General features: G+C 40.3%; 1 protein-coding gene across 1 annotated transcript in view; it reads left to right on the forward strand.

Annotated features, from left to right (window-relative positions):
- nbeab (neurobeachin b) overlaps positions 1–19,930 on the forward strand; it is a 118,642-nt gene that overhangs the window by 20,358 nt on the left and 78,354 nt on the right. The window contains exons 8-9 of the mRNA XM_078245694.1: positions 8,454–8,578; positions 18,706–18,852. Of these exons, the coding sequence (XP_078101820.1) occupies positions 8,454–8,578; positions 18,706–18,852 (272 nt within the window). The remainder of the gene's footprint in view (positions 1–8,453; positions 8,579–18,705; positions 18,853–19,930) is intronic.

A 19,930-nucleotide genomic window follows, 5' to 3' on the forward strand; every position in this document is an offset into this window, starting at 1 on the left:
ACAAAAATTGTGTTCAGTATTATAGATATTGTCAAATAAAAAGATATGTTGGTCGTAACTGAGAAGGCGACAGTATTGAAATTCAGATTTTCATATAACTGACTGAACCTTAGCAGAAGTAGCCATGACAAAAATCTATTGGATTGAAGTCTGGGCTCTTGTTCAAATATTTATGGAGCCCCTCTCAGAGGCATAGCATTTGCATTGAAACAAAAGGTTATTGAGCGTGGGTGCATTGTAAATGATACCGCAAAACTTCCAGCAAATTCAAATTTAATGGTAACCTGCTGGTGAAGAAAAATGATGCAATATGCTCACAAGCTTAAGGCAGTGTTGCAGTTCAGCAGCTTAGTCTTATTCAATGCTACATTAACTTTCCCATTTATGCTGCTCTTGTAAGATATAAAGCCCTCGAGCATTTTGAGGTGGCTGTCTGTTATGTCTGTGAGAGAGAGAGAGAGAGAGAAAGAGAGGGGGAGGGAGAGAAAGAGAGAGAGAGACTTTCGTTGTTAATGTTTGTTTTCACCCTCACTCACAGAAATTGCTTTGCCTTTTACTCTTAAGCTCTGTCTAGAGACATGCCAAAAGGATATTTATTATTTATCTAGAATATATTATAAACAAAATTATTCTTAGGCAAGCAGGGAGCAGGAACTAATATAACGTATACGTTGATATTTTTTCTTTTACCACTGTTTTCTCATTAGGTGGATATAACCGCCCGGTTACAGACATCTGCACACTATCTGTATCTCTGAAGGCCACTCCATTTTGAGCTGTTGTTCCCTTTGTGGCAAACAGTGTATGGAATGGTGTTGCAGAACATTGGACAACAAGGAAATATTCTATGCAAGGCTTGAGAACAGCTGCTCTGCAGTCATGATCTGAGTGAAGAATAAGCAGATCAGACCCTACGGCGCCCTGTTAGATCATACTCTATGCTTGCTTGATGATGAATGTCCCCCTGTATAGACTCGGCATAGGAAAATCAATACTCCTCAAATTGAAACAGTATAGGGTTGTATTGATCCGCCAGCACTAAATCAAAACGAGGAGGCTTTGATACATCTCTCCAAGACAGCTCCCTGCCCAGTAATGACACACTATCAATTTTAGCTTTACACTGATAAATCAAGTTGAAAATTGGATGTCAGAGTTTTTTCCAGGCAGAGAGTGATTTTTCCTGCCCTCTGGTCCCCTCTGCTGTTGACCTCTGAACCCTGCCAGTGGATTATAAAGTTCAGGCTCGTCTAAAGAGAAAGTAGATGTCAAGGCGACGCTGATGAATTCATTGAAGAATAACATCCACTTATTTTGCAGCGTTGGGCCACCTTACTGGGACGATACTATAAAGTCGCCCTCGTTCTGCAGTTCTCTCACGATACATGAAGAGGAAATGAAGCAGCAACCATTCGCTTCTCACATCCAAAATCTGTAACTTATCAAACAATTTAAAATGCACTGTTGGAAGTACACAGTGAGCGGTATATTTGCCAACTTATTATTAGTTTTTTTTTTACAAGTGCATTTTTATTGCATTATTAGTTTATTTTTTTAAAGCATTCTTTAAATGTTTTACACCACCAAAACTGTTTTAACTCTTAAACTCTTTAATGTATAAAGAGAATATATTATTATTGATGTTTGCACCATTTACATGGTGTGCCGGTGCTGTAGCCTTACACAGACAACCAGGTACACCTACTGTACACTCTACTGACACTTAAATATTAGGGCTGTGCAAAAAAATTGATTTATATTTGAATCGCGATTCAAGCTCTACCGATTCAAAATCGATTCATAGAATTCCAAAAATCAATTCATATTTTTTATTTTTTTATTGTATGTCTACTGCAATCACATGGGGAAAAGTAACTACATTTACATACTGTGAATCGTTTTTTTTTAATCGAGAATCGTTTTTGAATTGAATCGTGACATTTTCTGAATCGTGCACCCCTATTAAATATTCACAATCTGAGCTGCAGTGAATCTCTCTCGTGTCATTCTCTGCCGTTCATTCGCCAGCACTCTCGGATACTAATTGTTTGGACACGGCCGCCCTAACAGAAATGTAAAAGGGTCTGTAGGAGACAGCCCTCCTTTTGTTCCCATGTGGGCGTCCGTGTTCACATCAGCAGCATCAGTGATAGCTGACGGAGGAGCGTCCGCTGGCCCCCACAGCAGACCATAACCTTACCTGACTAGTCTATTGATTGTCAACATTTCTTCTGTATAATTACTTTTTTGTAGCAGAGGAGAGAAAAGGGAAAATGGCGGCATATATTGATCTGTGGCAAGGCAGTGAAACAGCCGTTTCCCTTGACTAACAGTGAGTTTCATCTCTCACTCTTGATGAATGGTAACAATCTGCCCCTGGATAATAACTTTGTGATGGAATGAACCTTTTTACTCATGATGTGCGCAGAGTATTTGGTTTCGCCTGAAAGGGTTATCAATTCTAATAGAAGTCCACTAGCACAATGGGGGAGCACCTTTAGAGGCCCTTACAGCTCAGAGGGTTCGAGGTCTGATGGCCCCTCTGGGGCAAAAAAGAAAGGCCAAGGTCTCTGGTTGGTCCTGATATATAAACAAAAATCAACCTGACAGTATAAAATATATAATTCAAAAATATTCTTCTTTTACACATCCAGAGTAGCAGGCTTTCTTTGAAAACCCTTAGGATCAATGCAAATGTAATTCAGTTACAATTAGTGAGAATATAGTATAATTAAGTAACCCTAGAAACCACTATAAAATCAATGTACCTCTAAATGGCTTTTTTTTTTTTTTGCTATGGATTGCATGCAGACTTTAGAGCTTTCTATTCTGCCCACCCCCACAAAGCCATTTTTGTCTGAACCAGTCCTCTGCATACCATCTTTCATTCTGCAGTCCACGATCTAGGGATAAAATGCAGCTTCTTTTAAAACAGCTTGCAAGTGCTAATGTTTTTATTCTTCATTTAATTAGACCATATTTATAACCCTCTTTTTGTTCTTGCAAGCTGGTATTCTCTCGACTTGCATTTGTTCTTGACCTAGACCAGGCTCTAGTCCCGTGGGGCACTCTTAACCTTGCTTTGCTAATTATCTTTGGAAAGAGGCCCATTCACACAACCATCAATTTCATCGGGTGTTGAAATTGAGCTGGGCATCGCCTGACTGTGCCCCATTTCCGATGAAAGATGGGGATCCACAAAGCTGGCGATCCAGCAGAGTTCACCTAAAGTACAGTACGGCTCCTCGTCCCTCGTCTGATCGCGTACGTCTGTCTTCATTACTCCAGATGACCTGGAGTTTATCTTGTTGCTGCTGTGTTGTCTCCCTTTGGCCTTTGTCCATTACCCATGGGTCCGTGTGCCTATTCTCTATCTCTAAAACTACAAAAGAAAAGTCATATCCAATAACTGGAAGCGTTTGGATCTTAGCTTGGTATCCTCACGTCTGCAACAGTGTTGAATGTAGTGATGAGGAAGAAATGGCGAAATTAAAGAGATGAAAGTCTTGTCTACCATTTGCAGCCCGCTGTGGTAATCTGATCACGATGTTGGCCACAAAGTCACTTCACGCTTGGCATTCAACAGACGCATGATCAAACTTGATGTGTTTTATAGGGAAAATGACTGTGTACTTTTTTCTTAGTTTATAGGTTACTTTGAAAGCAGTGGGCTGAGAAATGCTCATCACCATATGGTTGCCAGTCACCACTTTTTTGTTTTGTTTTATTTATTTATTTTTTTAATCCAGCAGCAGTATGTTGGGGAATGTGCTATAAAAAATGCTTACCAGAAAGAATGCACTTGTTGACAGACAATGGTTTAGCATTTCCCCGCTTTGGTTTTTAGTGTCTGCTGGCTGCCTGATGGTTTTCATGATGTGTGGAATCCCTATTATTAGATCCACATATGTGGTTGTCATTTTAATGGGATCAAAGGACCGCTTCCATTAAGTAACGTTATTTAGTTAAATAAGAGATTGTTTCTTACATGTCTGGCCTAAATATGGTGCCAGAATTACCTCAATAATTCTGTTTGGGCAGATACATGTTACATCTTACAGGTACATACATTTATTTCTTATTTTATTTTTTATCACTACTTTTAGATGCAGCGTTGTTGCATCACTGACAGATTCCTCATGGACTTTGTAACTCATAGTCCAAGCCTGTTAGGACAACTGAAAACGAAAGAAAAGACCACTTGTCCTCAGAGTTGCACTGAAAACTGTGTGTGTGTGTGTGTGTGTGTGTGTGTGTGTGTGTGTGTGTGTGTGTGTGTGATAGAAACCAGTCACTGCGCCTTTGAATAGAATTGTCACTGATTACTGGTATTTATTATAATTACCCCCCACTCATGTCACCAATGGAAGCTTTTAAAAGGAATATAATGGTGTTTTATTGAATCAGCATGTCCCTGTCCTTCCTGCCAACCGCCTCACACAAATCTCCTCGGAGCATAAATAGAATAAAAAGGAAATCTTGAACCATGAGATCCTCATATGCCCTGTACATGTTTTATTGAGCCATTCCGGTTTAAGGGACTTGAAAAAACATGAAGGTAATTATTGCTTTTGACAATAGATCTGTGTAATTACTTTTATTCAATTATTTTATCTTTAAACGTATGGGATTTTATTTTACAAGGCAATTGCACGGTTTTTACTGAGTGAGCACTCTTAAGTACAGTGCTCAGCATACGTTAATACACCCATGCTAAAGTTGACTAAAAAGAGGAATAAAAAAATCATCATTTGGAAATTGATCTTAATGCCTTAATTAACAAAATCCAACCTTTAAGGACACCAATTTTCTTTGTGAATGAACAATATATTGTTAATAAATAAATGTTCTTCCTTAAAATACAGGGGGCGTAAGTCAGTACACCCCTATGTTAAATTCCCATAGAGGCAGGCAGATTGTTATTTTTAAAGGATGGATCCAGGATACTATGCATCCTGATAAAGTTCAGTCCCATCCTGATATCCTGACTTATGCCCCCTGTATTTTAAGGAAGAACATTTATTTATTTATGATACATTATTCATTCACAAAGAAAATTGGTGTCCTTAAAGGTTGTTTTTTTTAATTAAGGCATTAAGATCACTTTCCAAATGATGATTTTTTTATTCCTCTTTTTAGTCAACTTTAGCATGGGTGTATTAACGTATGCTGAGCACTGTCGCTGAACTGTAATGTATAATTATTTTCATTTATGTGGCCTGAGCCTTTGCTGATTTGACACACGATTTAGGCCTCAAACAAGCACCTTCAACATTTTTACTCCAACACCAAAACTATTCTCCAAATAACCAGACAAAATATGAGAAAACAAAAACTGGTCTCTGCTGCTCTAATATAACAGCAGCACTAACAATATATCACCCTTTAATCCAATATGAGCCCTTGTCAGCTGTCAAAAGTATTTCTCTCGTCTAGAATGATGTTATAATTTCTTATAAAACTGTTATCAGTCCTTTTTGGTTTTTATTTTCCTCCCCATCTCATTTTGAATTATGCCTGTCAGCTTCCCCTTTCCTTTTACAAACAAAATCCATTCCCTGTAGACTCGGGTGTTGGATCTGGCACCTCGGAAACCTCAGTACGGCTCCTTGAGGAAAGGTGTGCTTTAAATACCTATTTAAAAGAGAAGAGAATAGACGATAGTCCTCTTACACATTTATCCTACTGCACTTACCAAGTCTGAAAGCATCCATAAATAATGGTGCTCCTGTTTCCAGTAGGTTATCAGTGCGGGAAAATTAGCTTTTAAAATGCGGTTTGAAATCCATTTGGGTGATTGATGGGTGACGGGACTAATACATTTTGGCAGGTTCTAGGAGGCCAGCTCACAGCCATTCTTTATGGTTGTCATGAAGCCAGACACATTTGATGTGGAAAATAAGGAGGTCCTGAGCCAACTCTGCTTAATAAAGAATGCCATTGTGTGGACAATTTGTTTTTGTTACAAAGACAATACAGACAACCGGCTTCCTATTAATAATTCTGAAATGAATAAACTAGTTGTATTTCATCACCTGTACTGAAAATGTATTGTCTGCATTTTTGAAAAACGTAGGGATCAGGCTTGATTGTTAGCTTTTGCAATATATTAAATGGCTGAAATGTGTGCGTGTGCTTGCCAAGTACCATTTTACTATATGGTTTTGAGTCCCATGTGAGTGAGGCTGACACTGATTTTGACAAAAAGTTAAACTTCTTGCTTATTCCTTAATTGCCACCATGCTTTTAAGACATGAATGTGCCATTCAGTGGCTCAGTGCCACCTCAGAAATCCCTTATGTGTGAGCTCAGAAGCTCCCAGCTGTAGATCTTAGATTATCAGGACTGCAATCCTTCTGAGCACTTTTTGGACCACCCTCAGAGAGGAGGTTCCTTCAGCACAGCACTTTGGCACAGTCCAAATCCGGCCAAGCACTGACCACATAGTCTAGAATATCACAGGTCCTATTCAAATGGCAGAATACCATATTCAAACTGAAACCATCTGCACAGGACAGATCAAAGGGAAGACGCATCAAAATCTTGGCATCCAACTGGTATATCAGTCAATATAACTTGAGGGTTTGGTTTGTTGAGCATTTGATTGCTGTTAAACACAAATTAAACTAAAGTTGTACTCAAGTGAGCGTCCTTAAGCAGACCAAATAAAATGCATCAAATGCCGTTAATACTGTTATAAGGAAATCTTCAAAGTGGCGGATTTATCCCCCACTGGCATCTGCTGTCTATTTGCACTAAGAATTAGGGGACATAATCTTCAGCAGTAATCGCCCAGTTGCCTACAGTGGATTTACATTTTTCACACTGCGTAATCTTGCATTTACAATATCATTTACGTGGGTTTCTCCTTTCAACCCACTGACATCTCTCTTTTCCTCAGTTAAGCTTTGAGGGAGATTGACAGGGGACAAGCTCAAGGCGTTTGCATACAGCGACTCATGATACTTTGTGCACACAACGAACGCGCACACACACACACACACATACTCAATTTTGATTGATACTTAACTGAAACTGAGCTGTTGTTGCTGTCAGAGCCCAGCTAAGTCTCCTGATCCTCTTGATTTCTGACATTTGTAGATATTATATTCATGGAGCAAGGAGGCTGTATTTTGTGATGTGATCCCCTGTAACACTTTAATCTGTTTAGACTGCTTCAATACTGCGGCAGGAAAGGGGGCAGAGACCATACAATGCAATAGATGGCTGCATGCCAAGGTCTTACTGTACATCCTGCACGCACTGCAAAATCTCTACTTGGATTTGGACGCCCAGTACCAGATCTGAGGTCTTATTTGGAGCTTTGAGTGACGGTTTTTTAGTGTTTTACTATTTTATAATTTGGAGGCAAAGACAACATTTTAGATAATAGCATAAAGAGTTCTGTTCTACTACAGCATGGACACAGTGGATATTGGAATGTTCTCTTCTAACCACACATACTGTAGCTGTTGAAATTCAACAAAATGAAACCGAGTGATGCCATATTTCTTCAAATCTAGCTGAAAACTAAATGAAAATGAACCTCATGCTAGCCTGATGTAATCACATCTTACCTTACTGTCAACTGCACACCAATTATTTCAGTCATCACTATTTTTTATGTATTACTCCTCCCCGTTAAGGGTAAATTAAAGCAAGACGTTTTGCTGCATTTCCCTCTAAAGGAAGCATAAAGGCTTTGAAATAGCTCCAGCTAGTGCACAGTTGGAACAAGCAGCACTTAGTAACCGAATGCTAGTCCTGGTGCTTAATGGTTTGCATTAGCTGCAGGCAATAAAATTATCCCAGGTCCTCACTTATGTTGAAATAATCATTTACAAAGATGGTTACCACATGCTGGAACTGTTTTCTTCTTTTTCTCTCCCTTTTTTTACGACCCTAATTCGCTGTTATTAATAATGAATAAAAATGCAATTTTCAGTTGAGTTGCTCCAGGGCTCTGGGAATCATTTCAATGAATATTTCAGCACATTATTTTAATCATGGCTCCACATATGCAGGGAGGGGGCTTGTTTTATAGGCTCATGCCTCAACCGCCCCAAGACCCCGATCATTAAACCCCACGCTGTCTGCGTTGAGGTTCCTACCTTTGATTTACAAGACTTGTTAAAAAACATTGTAAAAAAAGGCGAGCTGTGCCATTTATACTTGTAATTTGATGCTGTATTTGTTAATGGGAGTGCCTGTGATTTATGTGTTCTGGTGCTTCTGCTGCTCCCTGCTGTTCTTATGCTATAGGCTTTAGCAGAGCTAACATTACTGGGCCTCTGCACAGCCTGCCACTAGTCGGCCTAATAAATCTGCTATCCGTGGCCTGATTTCCCTCCTCAAGATGTTTCCCCCTGATAAGGACGTGGCTGCTGTAATCAGACCATCAGTGAGGGGTGTGTGCTCCATCTAACCTGCCTGTCTTCTTGTCTCTATCATAGTCAGCTGCACGACTTCTGGCGTCTCGACTACTGGGAGGATGACCTGCGGCGGAGGCGGAGATTTGTCAGGAACCCATTTGGCTCCACCCACTTAGATGTCACATGCAAGTCACTGCAGGAGTATGGTGAGTTTATCATTTTTTTGATCACAGTATTTTTTTTTAAAAACCCCATCAGAATTAGGGAGCTGAACATTCAAGAACATAATTACCCCATGTTAATGTAGAATATAAACGTTGCCGTTATAGTCCATGGAATAAGCATTGAAAGGGCACTGAAGTTCGCCCACGCTTGTCCATATAGTTTAGCATATTGCTCAGGAGAAGTTAAGTGTCATTTTAATGGCTGACGTATTTATGAGTCCTGTGAATTGAACATGACATATACATTTTATTGCACTTTTTTATTTCCATCACAGCACATACTCAAGAACAAATTGGATCTCTCCCTTTATAGTTTCTTCTTATAGCGATACTTTTTTTCTTCTCTTTGCCTGAAACTTTTTATTGACCCAGTCAGTCTTTTAGTGTTGCCCACCACCTTGTGTCAATTTTGCCTTATGTCATGCAACAATGACTTTTAAAGGAAAGCAGCTTAGTACTATTAAACACCATTGGCCCTGCTCTCCCATCTGTAATTGAATAGCAGAGCAAATGTATTAATGGCACAAGGGTGAATGTATTGATTCTGAAATTAATGGCGTAAGCACCTTCTTTACTTTATAGAAAATAGAAAACAGGCAATGCATTATGGTCAGGGTAGCCTTTTAAAACGACTGTAGACCTATAGCAACACATGCATAGTGATCACAGTGTTCACTGACCTCTGGCTGTCTCAGTGTTGAGCTACTCAGTGTTCAGGACATCATCTTGCTGCTTTGCCAGCTCTGCCGTGACTGCTGTTTTAAGATCATGGCAGCACTGTAGATAAACGCATGCCAGCTGCTGCTTCGGCTGCAGGTGGTCCATATATGAGACACTGATGCAATAATTGCACCGTCTGCTTTAGATTTTGTGGTGGCTCCATTATGGTGAGCTAATTTTGTGGGCTTTTGGTGATATGTTGACAGTGCTGGGGGGAGGACTCAAGGAAACAAATGTTATAACTTCAGCACTTTAAACCTGCTTCGAAATATTAAAGACCCTTTGAACATCGATATCATCTGCAAAGAAATTGCATTGCATCAACATTGCCTACCTGTAAATACCAGCACACCTGTAAAACATATCAAAACATCAATATAACAACTCAAACTTCCCCTGCAGCGTAATGCGCCTAGCTTTTTATCCACATTTCCAGTATGCTGCAAACAATTCTCACCCCACTAATAATTGCTAATTGCAGTTTACACCTTCCCAGTCATTGCTGTAATCTTTTTTCAGACATTTACTAATTTAGTTTTTTGTACTTTTTTATTTTAAAGGTCCTATGACATGCTGCTTTTTGGATGCTTTTATATAGGCCTTAGTGGTCCCCTAATACTGTATCTGAAGTCTCTTTTATATAGGCCTTAGTGGTCCCCTAATACTGTATCTGAAGTCTCTTTTATATAGACCTTAGTGGTCCCCTAATACTGTATCTGAAGTCTCTTTTATATAGGCCTTAGTGGTCCCCTAATACTGTATCTGAAGTCTCTTTTATATAGGCCTTAGTGGTCCCCTATACTGTATCTGAAGTCTCTTTTATTTAGGCCTTAGTGGTCCCCCTAATACTGTATCTGAAGTCTCTTTTATATAGGCCTTAGTGGTCCCCTAATACTGTATCTGAAGTCTCTTTTATATAGACCTTAGTGGTCCCCTAATACTGTATCTGAAGTCTCTTTTATATAGACCTTAGTTGTCCCCTAATACTGTATCTGAAGTCTCTTTTATATAGGCCTTAGTTGTCCCCTAATACTGTATCTGAAGTCTCTTTTATATAGACCTTAGTGGTCCCCTAATACTGTATCTGAAGTCTCTTTTATATAGACCTTAGTGGTCCCCTAATACTGTATCTGAAGTCTCTTTCCAGAAATTCAGCCTTGGTGCAGAATTACAGCCACTAGAGCCAGTCCCACAATGAGCTTTCCTTAGGATGTGCCATTTCTGTGTCTGTAGCTTTAAATACTATTGAGGAGGAGAGAGGGGGGGGCAAGGTGGAGGGTGGGGGTGTGGCCTTGACCAACTGCCACTTTACTTGTTTTCAAGCCATGATGTCTCTCTCTCTCTCTCATGGGTGGGCCAAATTCTCTGGGCGGGCAAAGCAGAGAAAGAGGAGGTAACCTTTCCCCTTATGACATCATAAAGGGAAGATTCCAGATCGGCCCATCTGAGCTTTCATTTTCTCAAAGGCAGAGCAGGATACCCAGGGCTCGGTTTACACCTATCGCCATTTCTATCTACTGGGGGACCATAGGCAGGCTGGGGGAACTCATATTAATGTTAATAAACCTCATAAAGTGAAATGTTCATGCCATGGGACCTTTAATGTATTATTATTATTTTGTAACATAAAGATGCATTAAATTCAGTTTAGAAAAATTCCAACACACACTTCTTCTGCCGGAGCTTTTGAGGTATGTGGGGGCGATCGTGCAACATATTAAGCTATGTTGTGGAGAAACTAGAACTGTCCTTCTGGGAAGGAGCAAGGTCCAAATAGCTGCCTTCCAAGCCTTTGTAAGTATTTGATACTGAAACTGAAACATTGTGCAACAAAGGCTTGCTCCATCTGCTTTGTCAGTTAGCATCGCCCATTGGCCTCTTTACCTACTGTGCAGTTGCTCAAATTGGTATACGTGTGTCATTTCCTTTAGTGACTTATATGACAGATGTCCTCAAGACATTGCCAAAAACACATATCATATTAGTCCATCAGATCACTAGAGTATGCTTTTGAGCTCTCAGTTTTCTTTCTGTTGACTAAAGTCCTGCTGGCATGCAACGGTTTTAATGAGCGAAATAATGTATAAACTTGTCAAGTGAAAGGGATCACCTGCAGTCGGATGGCCTTCTTGCTCTCCTTTAGAGGTGAGCTGCACTTTCAGGGTTTTTTCAGCAGGCTTTGATGTGGTTGCACGGCGGAGGGAGGCCAGGTTGCGTTATGAGTTAAGATGAGAAGAATCTTTTGTTCTTTTTTCGAGCTTCAGTAGATTCCGTTGGCAGTGACAGTTGGCAGTTTTTAAATGCCCTATGACAGTTTGTGCTTTTTATTTATTTTTATTTTTTTGGAATGAATATTCATTTTTAATTAGCATGGTATTAAAGATAGGACCTGTCTTTAGCTGATAACCCTGGTGCAGAGGCACAGAGGTTGGATATCCATTAGTCATAACATTCAGACTTTGCTTCCTAGATGTGACAGGGATCTCTATTGAACTTTTTAGTGGGTTGCCGGCTGCATAGGCACCAGAGTAAAACAACAAAGAGGTTGTTTGAGTTGGCCCTTGAGAGTCATTATTAAAGCTTTAAAATCTGGGACTATTGGATAACCAATAGGTTGTCCAAATTGAATACACAGTTTCTGGTTTGACAGCAGGATATGACAATATACGCTCAGCCTCCATTTTGAGTTTGAAGAGGGCAGACTTGAACTGTTGTGTTCACAGTAAACGTCAGTCTTACGAGCTCACTTGGGGGAAATGAAAGTTTTTTTTCATCACAAAGAATATTTTAGTATGTGAGTGGCCTGTGTTGTTTTTTGACAGCAGAGTATCTCAAGAGTCTCACAATCGTCTGTGTTTTCTCTTAGACAGTACGAAATGAAAGATTCTTCGCCATTTTAGAAGTAGGATTCTTTGATTCATTGTTGTGTGGATTTCCAAGAGAGATTTACTTGACCAATTATTTTGACCACTTGCCAATGCAACATTTTTAAACCCAAATGTTAAAATTGTATCTTTTTTTTGTTGTTGTAAAAGACAGTTCAATGCCTTTTTTCTCTCTCCATATTATCATATTATTATATGCCAAGAGAAGAATTTAGATTGAACATTCTTCCTGAAGTTCTTCAAGAGTGCAAATGTTGGGAAACTCATATTATGCTTTTTGGCTTTGTCCCTTTCCTTTATTGTGTTATATATCTTTTTGTGCACGTTATAGGTTTACAAAGTGAAAAAGCTCAAAGTCCACCCCAAAGGGACTTACCATCTCCAACAGAAAACACTGTTCACAAACTGCTCCAAACAGCTCTATTGTAGTCCAGCCTTTACTTCAGAGACAAACGTGGTCACTTTGGAACACACGTTATAATGCTCGCCTAGCTGCTAGCATGGCACGCCCTCATACTCTGCTTCTGACTGGCTAGTAGTCCTTACCTAGGTACTGTCAGGGCACGCCCTCATACTCTGCTTCTGACTGGCTAGTAGTCCTTACCTAGCTACTGTCAGGGCACGTCCTCATAGTATGCTTCTGACTGGCTAGTAGTCCTTACCTAGGTACTGTCAGGGCACGCCCTCATACTCTGCTTCTGACTGGCTAGTAGTCCTTACCTAGGTACTGTCAGGGCACGCCCTCATACTCTGCTTCTGACTGGCTAGTAGTCCTTACCTAGGTACTGAGCATGTGCGACTCCCAACAAAGATGGAACAGAAGTGAGAGGTCTCACTCTGTAGCTAAAACAGAGAGTTTTTGAAAATTAAACAATGTAAACCTATTCTGATATAACCTCTAAATACAATTATGAACCTGAAAATGAGCATAATATGAGCACTTAAAAATATCAAGTTGATATATTGGCATAAGTAGTGCATAAGTGTAATCTTTGGAATGACTTTTGTGCTGTGTGTGTGTGTGTGTGAGAGAGAGTGTGTGTACATTGATGAGCGTGTGTGATGGGAAGTTAAACTCTGCCTCGTTGTCTATTAGCAGCATTGACAGCTTAGCCAGCACTTTCTGTCTCTGCCCTCTGCCTGTAATAACCTGCCCTGTTACAGCCAGCCACGGCCCAGTATCAGAGTATATTGTTAGGTGATTGGAATTGGGCAAGCATGAAATGGAAGTCACGTTAATATTGATCCAAGTGTTTAACGGGGTGTTTTACCTCCGGGTGTCCTTGCTGTCTCATTTCAGGTGAGCTGCTTCTCTCAGAGCTGATTGCCCCGGGCAGAGATCGTTATAGCTCTTTAGAGGCACCAGTCTCATGATGAGATATTAACCTTCTCCAGCTTTATAATAATCAAAGCTATTAAACCTGGGACAAATGACACCAGGACATTTACTAACATGCAAATCCGGCGGACGTTTGAATGCAGCCTTTTCGGTAAATGCACGATGTGCTCAGATACGGTTATGTGGAGTACCTATAACGTTCAGGTCCAGATGTGGGGATTATTAGACACTGCTGTGAATGTTTTGATGGAGAGAAGATGAGGTTGTTCGTAAACCTCTGGCAGCACAGTAGACACGCACTGCACATCCCAGGATATTGAATAAAGATCACCCCAAGAGGAAGCGGCTGTACCGTATAAACTCCCCTACATCAAAGTTCTAATGTTTATTTTAACAGTCTCAAAACACATACGGATGGCTTGCATCACAGGAAGTATGAAGCTGTCATCCCCCCCCCCATTTCATCTTTCAGTGCAGAGTAAATAAAAGTGAAGAGACAGAGGGCAGAATTGCATCGCCCTACCGGTAATGCAATCCCATGGACTGGACTTTTTCTCTCCATGTGGAATGTGGAGCCCGTGGAGAAGGAGGGAGCGTAGGAGGGCAGGATCTGACACAGATAGAGTCTGGGAAATGGAAGAGATGTATTTAAAACATTCTATAGAGCTCAAGTTATATGGATGTTTGAGTGACCGCACATAACACTGATGTACATTCTAAGATAGTGTAGTAAATAAGCTATGGAACCGAGGCTTACACTAATGCTTGTTATCTACAGCGATCTGACACAATGAGACATAAAACAGACAAATTCCTGCAAAAGCTCCAGGGTTTCATTTTTTTTTTTTTTTACTCCAGGTCTTTGTTAAGAAAGAGGTCGAGATAGCTGTGGGTCTTTAGTTGTGTCCAAAATGTTGCCTGCTATATCAATTGACAAACATTCAGTGGTAAAAACCTCTCATAATGACCAACCTTTAGGTATTTTGTGTTTTAATTGTAGTCGTGTATATTAAATTACCCAAAGTATTTGTGAAATCAGCTTTTTTACCCATACATTATGTTGTGGGTTTGTTTTTGATGAGTGGCAGTGAAGTGGTTGAGGCAGGGTGTATAATACATGGGAGACTCACTGAGGCTGTAATAATGAAATGCTAGTGCCACGAAACTCTCCAGCAGTGCAGTGCATGAAACATGGACCCTTGGCAACAGTACTGTAGTTGATTCAAATGTCTTTTCAAGGCCATTCAGCTCTTATCTATTCCATACTGAATAGTAAAACTACTGAACACTGAAATATTTCCAAAGTGGGAGCCTGTATCTAAGATTATAGTTTAGTAAGATTAGTTTATTTGAATTGGACTTTAGCTTGTTCACAAAAGAACACATTTACTCCTCGGCTTTATTACTCCGAGGAGTTCTTGTTATCTATCTGTCTCCATGAAACACAAAATGTTGCTGCTCAATTTTTCCATCTATAATGCTAAAGTCGCAATGATATTTACGCTTTAACTTCCTGTAAAACTGTCACCATCACCATTAAAGACTGTACAGTAATCTCACTTCTTTGTGTGAGCTGGGACCAAGTCCTCTTCCAGCAGAATCACATCACATTAAAGAAGTAAAGAAGCTAAGCTAAGAAAACAATGGTTACATCCCTTTTTTTCAGGATTGCATCATAAATCTAGCCTAAAAAACTAGACGCACCCTAGCGGCGGCAAATGTAATTTGCAGCCGGGGGGGTCTAGGCACTCTCCGTTGGCTTGTGAGCTGGAAAAACCAAACTCTAGTCAGGCCAATCACATCGTGTATAGAGTTGGTAGGCGGGCTTATGGCTGCTGCTGCTGGGAACAGCAGTCTTCTGGAAGACTTGGAGTTCAGCTTTTCTTTGAGAAAAGAACAAAGAACGGCTCTGAAGTCATTCTTAAAAAAGGACGATGTGTTCGGAGTTTTGCCGACCGGATACGGCAAAAGTTGAATCTATCAACTAGCTTCGCTACCTTCTTCGTTGCTCTGCCTGGTTGTAGCGCTATCCTATTTGAAAGACAACCATTTATCCCGCCCCTCGGATTGAGCCCTGCCAATGGTGAGTTCCCAGACCCAACATCTGGATGTGGGTCTGGCTTGTCAGGCTATTATAAATACACTTTGAAAATAAAATCATTTTGGTTTAAAAAATGCAAAATGCAAAATGGCCTTAACAGCACAGTACCTAACAGTAACTTAATGTAAACACTCTAAAATAAGCAATTTTCCTTGGTGGTTGGTGCATACATAAACCAACAAACATTAATATGAAATAAACAATAAATACAGAAACAAATATATACAAAATAGTTGTTTAACATAAGAAAAAAGAGGCTGAATGGGCAAAAAATATATAGTATGTGTAATGGACAGGTGTATAGTCCAGGATGTAGGTCAATGCAAAGTGTAGTGACTAGGGATGGGGGGGTTGAGAGTCAATGTCAGTCAAGGGTCCAGGGCCTTGTTGGTGAGGCTGACTGCACAGGGGAGCAAACTGTTTTCATGGCATTAGGTTTTGGTCCTGATGGACCGCAGCCTCGTGCCAGAGGGGAGAGGTTCAAACAGTTTGTGTCCAGGGTGAGAGGGATTCACTACAATCTTTCCTGCCCGTTTAGATTATATGTTTAGGAAAAATTGTGCCTAAACAGGCAATCGGTAGACACCCTCTTCTCACGACCATGGATCCTTGTTGAACCCCAGTGATGAGTGCTCAGGGGCGTCCTCCATTGGTCACAGCTGGCAGGTCTTCAACAGCCTCCAATGGGGTCATGAAAGCTCTGAAATGCACTTTAGTGAGTGTAATTAGTGCACTCTGAGGCAGTTGTAACTCTGTGATTGAACAAGAGGACCCGTGAGAATGGTGGTCGGTTCCTAAAGGACTTTAAGTAGACATGAAATGACATGAAACTGCTGTGATTTTTTTCCAGAGACATGGAGAAGTCAATGCCAGTGGCCTTCGATGGACTGCTCACTTTGTGCAGGTTAATTAGATAGATGCTAGTCGGTGTAGCGTCATTATACAGTGAGACAGCGTAGGCAACATGTTTTCCTTTCTTTAATACACAAATGTAGAAGAATTTCAGCTACTCACAGCATAAAATCAACTGAGCAAAGAATGTTTAAATCCTTCAGTAGGTGATGATTGGATGTGCATATAGTATCTACCCCTACCTGCACTTGTCTCTTGTTCTTTTTCATTATAGGTCATTCGTACGAGTTATATCAAGGGCCATTCTCTTTGTTTTGCCATTTAGTGGTCAAGGGTGAACACATGAAAACGTTTGTGTTGAGTCTGCATCGACACCACTGCACAGCAAGTCCTTTAATAGTGACAAATGGCGACCCTTTCCACAGCCGCACTTTTAATACAAGAGTGTCTCCGAGTCAACGGGCTATCACTCATGAAAAGATCACTTCTCATGTCAGCACTTTTTCTCCTTCATGTCATAGCTCTTTGTTTCTTGTTATTTATAACCATATTACTTTGTCTGTGAGAACAAAATTGCATTTTGGGTAAAGCTGAACCCCGCCTCCCCCACAACAGTAGATGTTGGTCATTTGCGTGTAGAAATCAGCATGGTTTATTTGGTCTACTCAGCCCTGTACAGACTTGCCAATCAGAACATCAGCCTGGCTGCTGAACGTTCCCTCATTTTACTCGGAGCGTAATGATGGTTTACAGAATTACAGTTTTAAGTTTCACTCCTTTTGCTTTGATCTCTGACCGCTGGCTGGCTTTTGCCTTTAACATTGCACAGAATTCATTTCCGAAACGCACAGACTTCTTCCCTCTGTCTGATGAAAGCACTCTAGATATGAGACAGAGCAGGAAGCAGACTTTTTTTGTTCTCAGTAGCAGTGTTGACATGAGTCAAATGTGACCTCTTCAAGACAAGGTACATGTTCCTCAGGGGAGGGAGAGGCAAATTAAGAGCTGTGCTGAAAGGAAGCATGTCAGACGGGTGTCAGCCACCTCCCATTTGTTGATATGTGTTCTTCCTTTCACGCACGCAAGTTTGTTACTCGGTTAGTCCCTACATTGCACTTCAGAACGACAAATTCGCATAAAGGTTTTGAGCAGCCGTGTGGCAGGCACACGTTGGAGATGGGCTGATTTAAGCTGATAAATGTGTTGCGAGACCTCTTTGTTTTTTTCAGTGTGCATGCTCCACCATTGCCATGTGATGAAGTGCTGGTGTAAGCAGCCTCCTAATTGTGCTGCCTTTTCAGTCTCACTCTTGTCAAGTCTCCAAAAGCAGCAAATGATATCTCTAATCGACTACGAGCTCGAGATGTATCCCCCGACTCAGCTGTTGGTCTTTCAAGCTACAGATAGTGTTTCATTGTTGACCTTGTCTAAAAATAAAAGCTAAATCACCTCTGATGTTCAACCACGCGAAATGTATTCAATGAACGAACGTGTACACTGACATTCTTTCATATGGAATGGCAAGTACATTAGTGAGCATCTCATATCAGGTTCATCCTGCGTATTTCATGTTCTCCATGGTTTGTTTCTTTTAATACATTTTACTAGATGTTATGCATTTGAATAGCCTATGAAAGAAGTTTCTTTTGTTTGAACGTGGATATGCACAGAATAAACCTGTTAAGCTCATACTCTGGTTATCAAGAGTGAGGTTATGATGCCTGGTTCAATCAGTTATTTTGAGGTTTTTGCAGTGTGCTTTTGGTTTACACAAGGAATAATTTGTGTGTGTGTGTTGAGTTTTTTGGTGGGTGGTATTCTTGTTTTTCTTGTTATGATGCATTTTCTTGTACTAAATATGTTTTATATATGTTGGCTATATGCATTAGTGAAATGCACTGTATATTTTACATTATTTTGCCTTGCCATACCTATACTTTCTAGGCAAGCTTTTGCTCAGTCAATGAGTACAACAGCTGAACCATTCCATACTCACAGTATTGTACAGTATTTCTGAACAGAAATATATCGATGGAAACTGCAATATTTATTTATATTTATTCAGAGTAGGAAATAGGTGGTAGGACCATGCCAAGGAATAGACCATAGTGAGGTATTTCTGTCCATTTAAGCATAGTGACATATACCGATCTGAGCTTTAGGTCAGAGTGCAATATTTAGTGGTTTCTCTTCCCCACTTTTCTTTTGACAGGCACAGAGGAGGACAAGGTTGTCAAGTCTAAGAAAGTTTTCCGCAGCCAAACTGTGGCCAGCCAGAACCCCGAGACAGAGCTGGTGCTGGAGGGAGACGAAGATGCCGTCAGCCTGCTGCAGGAGAAGGAGATGGACAACCTGGGTGGTAAGTCAGCACACCACCACCTCCATTAACCCCAAGTCAACGTCCCCTCTGCTGGAGCGTCAGCGCTGGTCTTTATCTGTCTTCTTCCTAATTGCTGGCATACCGGTAGTTACAATGTACATAAGTAATATCACTGTGTCATGTATTTGGATCAATGTAGGTTTTTTTAACGCTCATTATATGCATTGGCGACAGTACAACTGAAAAGGGAAACTTTGAGATTTTTGGCATTGGTATTATTTAATAATCTAAATCTATTTATCTAATAATCTAAATCTGTTTATCTAATCTGTTTGAGGTTTGAGTTTACAGGTTGCTTTCAGCAGTTCACCATCAATGAAGTTGTGGAGTGTTCTAATCTGGACAACTTTTCTTAGGTTTGACAGCGACGTATTGTTTGTGTCTGATAAGTGTCCTTCTCTGTTTTGTTTTGGATCTGGTCAGCACGGTTCCTTCCTCAAGTGTTTATCTCCAGAGGCAAGTCTTCTAAAGTTAAACTAACACCGGAAAGATGATCATTCCAGATATGTCACAAGTCATATTCAGGATTTATAAAGCAATCAATGATAAAAGTTGATATGAACCACGGCCTGCTAATGCTTAACTTTACACTGGCCTTATTTAACCTGTCATCTGGCCTGATAATGTACCCTCAAAGGGTGACACCATTCAAAATCTATTTAAATGAGTCATTGTGTTTAGTTCATGCTATTAAACTGATATTATACCTAAAGTAACAATCTCGAAGATTTTTGTTTAAATAAATGTCTGTTAGTTCAATTCAATTTTCAATTCAATTTTATTTATAGTATCAAATCATAACGAGTTATCTTGAGACACTTACAGAGTAGGTCTAGACCACACTCTATAATTTATAAAGTCCCAACAATTCCAGTAATTCCCCCAAGAGCAAGCATTTAGTGCGACAGTGGTGAGGAAAAACTCCCTTTTAGGGAGAAACCTGGGACAGACCCAGGCTCTTGGTAGGCGGTGTCTGACGGTGCTGGTTGGGGGTGTGATGAACAGTGGCAATAATAGTCACAATAAAGATAATGGAACAGTGACTAGAAAATGGTAG

This window comes from Sander vitreus, chromosome 3 (assembly GCF_031162955.1).
Source record: "Sander vitreus isolate 19-12246 chromosome 3, sanVit1, whole genome shotgun sequence".
Classification (NCBI taxonomy): domain Eukaryota; kingdom Metazoa; phylum Chordata; class Actinopteri; order Perciformes; family Percidae; genus Sander; species Sander vitreus.